Genomic DNA, 3,463 nt, shown 5'->3' with positions numbered 1-3,463 from the left:
CACCACCTGATCGTTGAGTCAACCTGCAGCAGTCTCTCTGTGACACCTTGTACTAGGGATTCCTCGTCAGATAACATGGCCGAATCTTCGAGTGCAGGGATGAAGATAGTGGTAGAGCAACGGTGAAGGTACGGTGACCGAGTTGGACAGAAAAGGGCTCATTCTGTCGTGATGTGAATATAAGGGCTGCTGAGGCTCGGATGCAAATTTTGAAGCGAAGGTCTTTATGAACTTATGTTATCCCAATGAAGCCTGCTCTCGAGTCTGAACCTACCGAATCTTGATTGCATGCCTTATCACTGGCCCATTCCATGACGTGGGGACCTTCCTGGACCGTTTGGCTCAGTGAATGACCGTATGCCATAAGGCTTCGCTGAACATCCATCACACCCACTGTGCCGCTTCTCTGCACCAGCCAAGATGGCAGACTTTGCATCGTCCGCTTCAAGTAGTTGCATTGCTAGCGGCTCACACAATCTGGATGGAGAGGTGTTTGATATCCAAACTACTGTCCCCAGCCTAGGCGATGGAGTAAGCATCACGCAGTTAACTCGACTGGGTTTCCCTCATCTGGTGAGGTATTTAGGGCGAGAATAGTGTTCTCATAGAAGTCATACACGAGGTTGATCTTTTGCAGGAGGAGGCGGAGCATTTTGTTCAGGTTTGCGATTTGTTCGCCAACATCAACACAGGCTAAATCTTCGGTCGTAGCACGTGGAGCGCCAGTTGAAGATGCTTCGCTCTTTGATTCATACCAACATTGCCCGATTCCAAGAATGGACAGTGAATCTGGAGGATAAGACCTGGCTTCGTGCGAGAGTTACCTATGCTGGTTGTGAGGGTGGGAAAGTGATGGAATATCTCAGCACAAATGCGAATGCGGATCGCCAAAGATTGGTACGTTTCGCCATGGGCACCCTCAATGCGTCCCTTTTGCCTTAAGCGCTTCATTAGATTCTTGGAATTTCCCGAGGGCTTTCATATCTTCATTCTAACCATATTGTTCATGGGAATCTTAATCCAGTTCGTACGCTCTGATCTACTGATGGTGAAACCACAAGTTAACCAATTTCCCAGAGTAACGTCCACATCGGTTACGACGTCGGTGACAAGGATCCCATTCCTCGAATCAATGGCTTTGGATTCTCGTACGCCATCAGAGATGAATCCGTCCACCTCAAAGTTGAGGGTGCGTGCTTTGTATCCTTAAGATATGTCCCCCCAGAAATTCTGGCTGGAGACGAAGTCCCATACGACCGACGAGGTGACGTTTGGTCCCTTGGATGCACGCTGTCACAGGTATTCCACACTCTTCTGTGTACCAATCGGGATCTCACCATCCTCAGATACTTCTTGGCAGACGTCCTTATGAGGGTATCCGCAACGAATACCACCTTCTATTCACAGTTATGGACCCCTATGAGTGGGGCTCTCCGGATCCCTTCTATGAAGCATTCCAGAGGTGCCTTGCACGCGAACCTTCTCTACGTCCCTCCACCAGTGATGTTGTAGAAAGTTTAGAGTGAGTCGATGCCTTATTCATCATGCAGGCCAAAGCTTAAATTCAGCAGATTGGCCATTGCTTCAGGAACAAATCGCAAGCTTCTTGAAGTGGGTGAACACAATATCATGAATGAATTTCAAATTGGAGATAGATTCAAGTCTAATATGGGGACCTATGCTGCTGCATCTTTCACAGATGCCATCAATAATTTTGCATGGCAAAATAAACTCTCTATTGATTGGGTATTCTATGAGAGCATTGGCCATGGGCCTGTGACTCTATTGTGGACATGCACATGCATTAGTCAGTGAAATGTCCTATTAAGTGTGATGCATACTCTGATTATGATCTTGCAGTAGGTGGTCAGAGTTATGTTGGGAGTGCTTTCCCTAGCAGGAAAGATGCCAAAAATGATGCCAGTAAGATGGCCTGCATTTGTTTGGGGGTTGTGCCCTAGCTATTTGTGAGGCTGGTTTGGGTGGTGTGTTATAGAAATGGGAATTTCCCATTTTAGACTCTTATGGGCCCTGTGCACAGCCCTTATCACATGTTTTGTATAATATTGAATGTTATCCAATGAATTACAACCAAAAACCTGCTTGTTAAACATTTGTTATATCTTATGTTACACCACCTGTGCTATCATCTGCAAACCCTTATGTATGTCCCACCCCCTTTCCTATTCCTGTGCCAGAATGGATGAAAATGGGCACCTCTGGCCCCATTTTTGTAACATGGTGACTCAATCCTCAGGCTGTTGAGAATCTAGACTGTATGGAGTTAGTATTTCAGGAGGAGCAAAGCCTGTCAGATATGTGGAAACATGGGATGATGAGATGACTCAAGGTGGAAGGCTACTCAGCAACTTGGAAGGGAGTACTGTACCCAGCAAACATGTCTGGTTGCTTTAATTTAACTGACTGGGAGAGTCAAGCAGAGAGGGGGGAATTCAAATTCTCTAGTCAATTATGAACTAAGGTATCATGTATCTACAGGTATTGTATATGTTAGATTGGGCAGATTCAGACAACTCTGGAATGGAATCGGAGACTTAGCATGGAAGGACCTTGGCCTCAGTGACTCAGGTGGAGCGCTGTGCCATTGCTGGTTGTCCTGGGGGTCCCTAATTTTGGATCTAGCAAGGGGAAGTCTCTTAGGGGGAAATCAAGTCAATTTCAGACTGAGGTTACAAGTTACTAGGTACATTGTATATAAGGAGGGGTCCGGAATCAAAAGGAACAAGGGTAGTCTGAAAGGAGACAAAGGGAGCTGGAAGGAGGAGCAACACTGAGGGTCAAGGGTTTGACTCAATGGTGTTTCTGTCAGGGGATGACTCCTGGGTCCCCATGACCCTCCCCTATGGCCCACAGCCTCAGGTCTGGCCAGCCCTATCCAGGGCACAATCTACTGTGGGTAAGGAGATGAATAGATAAAGGCAATGTAGAATACACTTGCCTACTGTGGGTGAGGAGATGATGTCACGACCGACAAATCCCGGGGCTCTGTCAGCGGTGAACCAATGCCGATAGGCGAATCCGCCAACCCGAAACCCATCCTAACCAGCCCCCAACCCCATGTCTGGCCCCCTGCCTTATTGTGTGAGACTTGGCCAAGAATCAGAACCTATACCCTGCCGGTATTCCGACCTTACCTCCAGTTCCTGAGCCCTTGGCGCTCCCGGCATTCAGTCACGCCTGCCTTGTCTCCATCTGAACCACACTCATCGCTTCCCGCTATGTGGTCACAGCCATGCCCCGCTTCCGTGCATTCCGCACCCTCTGCCCACTCCGCACCCTCTGCCCATCTCTGCACCTTCTGGCCACTTCTGGTTGCCCTTGACACCTCTGGTCAGGTCAACACTCCCACTCCCCTCTGTACCTCTGTTGGCCTTCATGCTGTCCCTGTGTGACAGTGCTGGCAGATCAACCTCTGTTCGCGGACTTGTGTCAGCACCGCACC

At 48.5% G+C, this 3,463-nt stretch overlaps 1 protein-coding gene across 1 annotated transcript; it reads left to right on the top strand.

The window, feature by feature from the left end:
• The first annotated feature begins 203 nt into the window (after positions 1 to 203).
• On the top strand, positions 204 to 2,101 carry EI90DRAFT_3293316 (uncharacterized protein). Its single transcript, XM_039067375.1, has 8 exons — positions 204 to 531; positions 587 to 661; positions 712 to 897; positions 955 to 1,023; positions 1,078 to 1,299; positions 1,347 to 1,522; positions 1,572 to 1,807; positions 1,861 to 2,101. Exons 1-8 carry the CDS (start codon positions 421 to 423, stop codon positions 1,959 to 1,961), a joined length of 1,176 nt encoding a protein of 391 aa, XP_038909659.1. The 5' UTR covers positions 204 to 420; the 3' UTR covers positions 1,962 to 2,101.
• The last annotated feature ends 1,362 nt before the right edge of the window (positions 2,102 to 3,463 follow it).

The sequence above is a fragment of the Cantharellus anzutake genome (assembly GCF_015039405.1).
Source record: "Cantharellus anzutake strain C23 chromosome Unknown EI90scaffold_101, whole genome shotgun sequence".
Classification (NCBI taxonomy): domain Eukaryota; kingdom Fungi; phylum Basidiomycota; class Agaricomycetes; order Cantharellales; family Hydnaceae; genus Cantharellus; species Cantharellus anzutake.
Note: the sequence above shows the minus strand (reverse complement) of the source record. Positions and strands in the feature narration are given on the sequence as shown.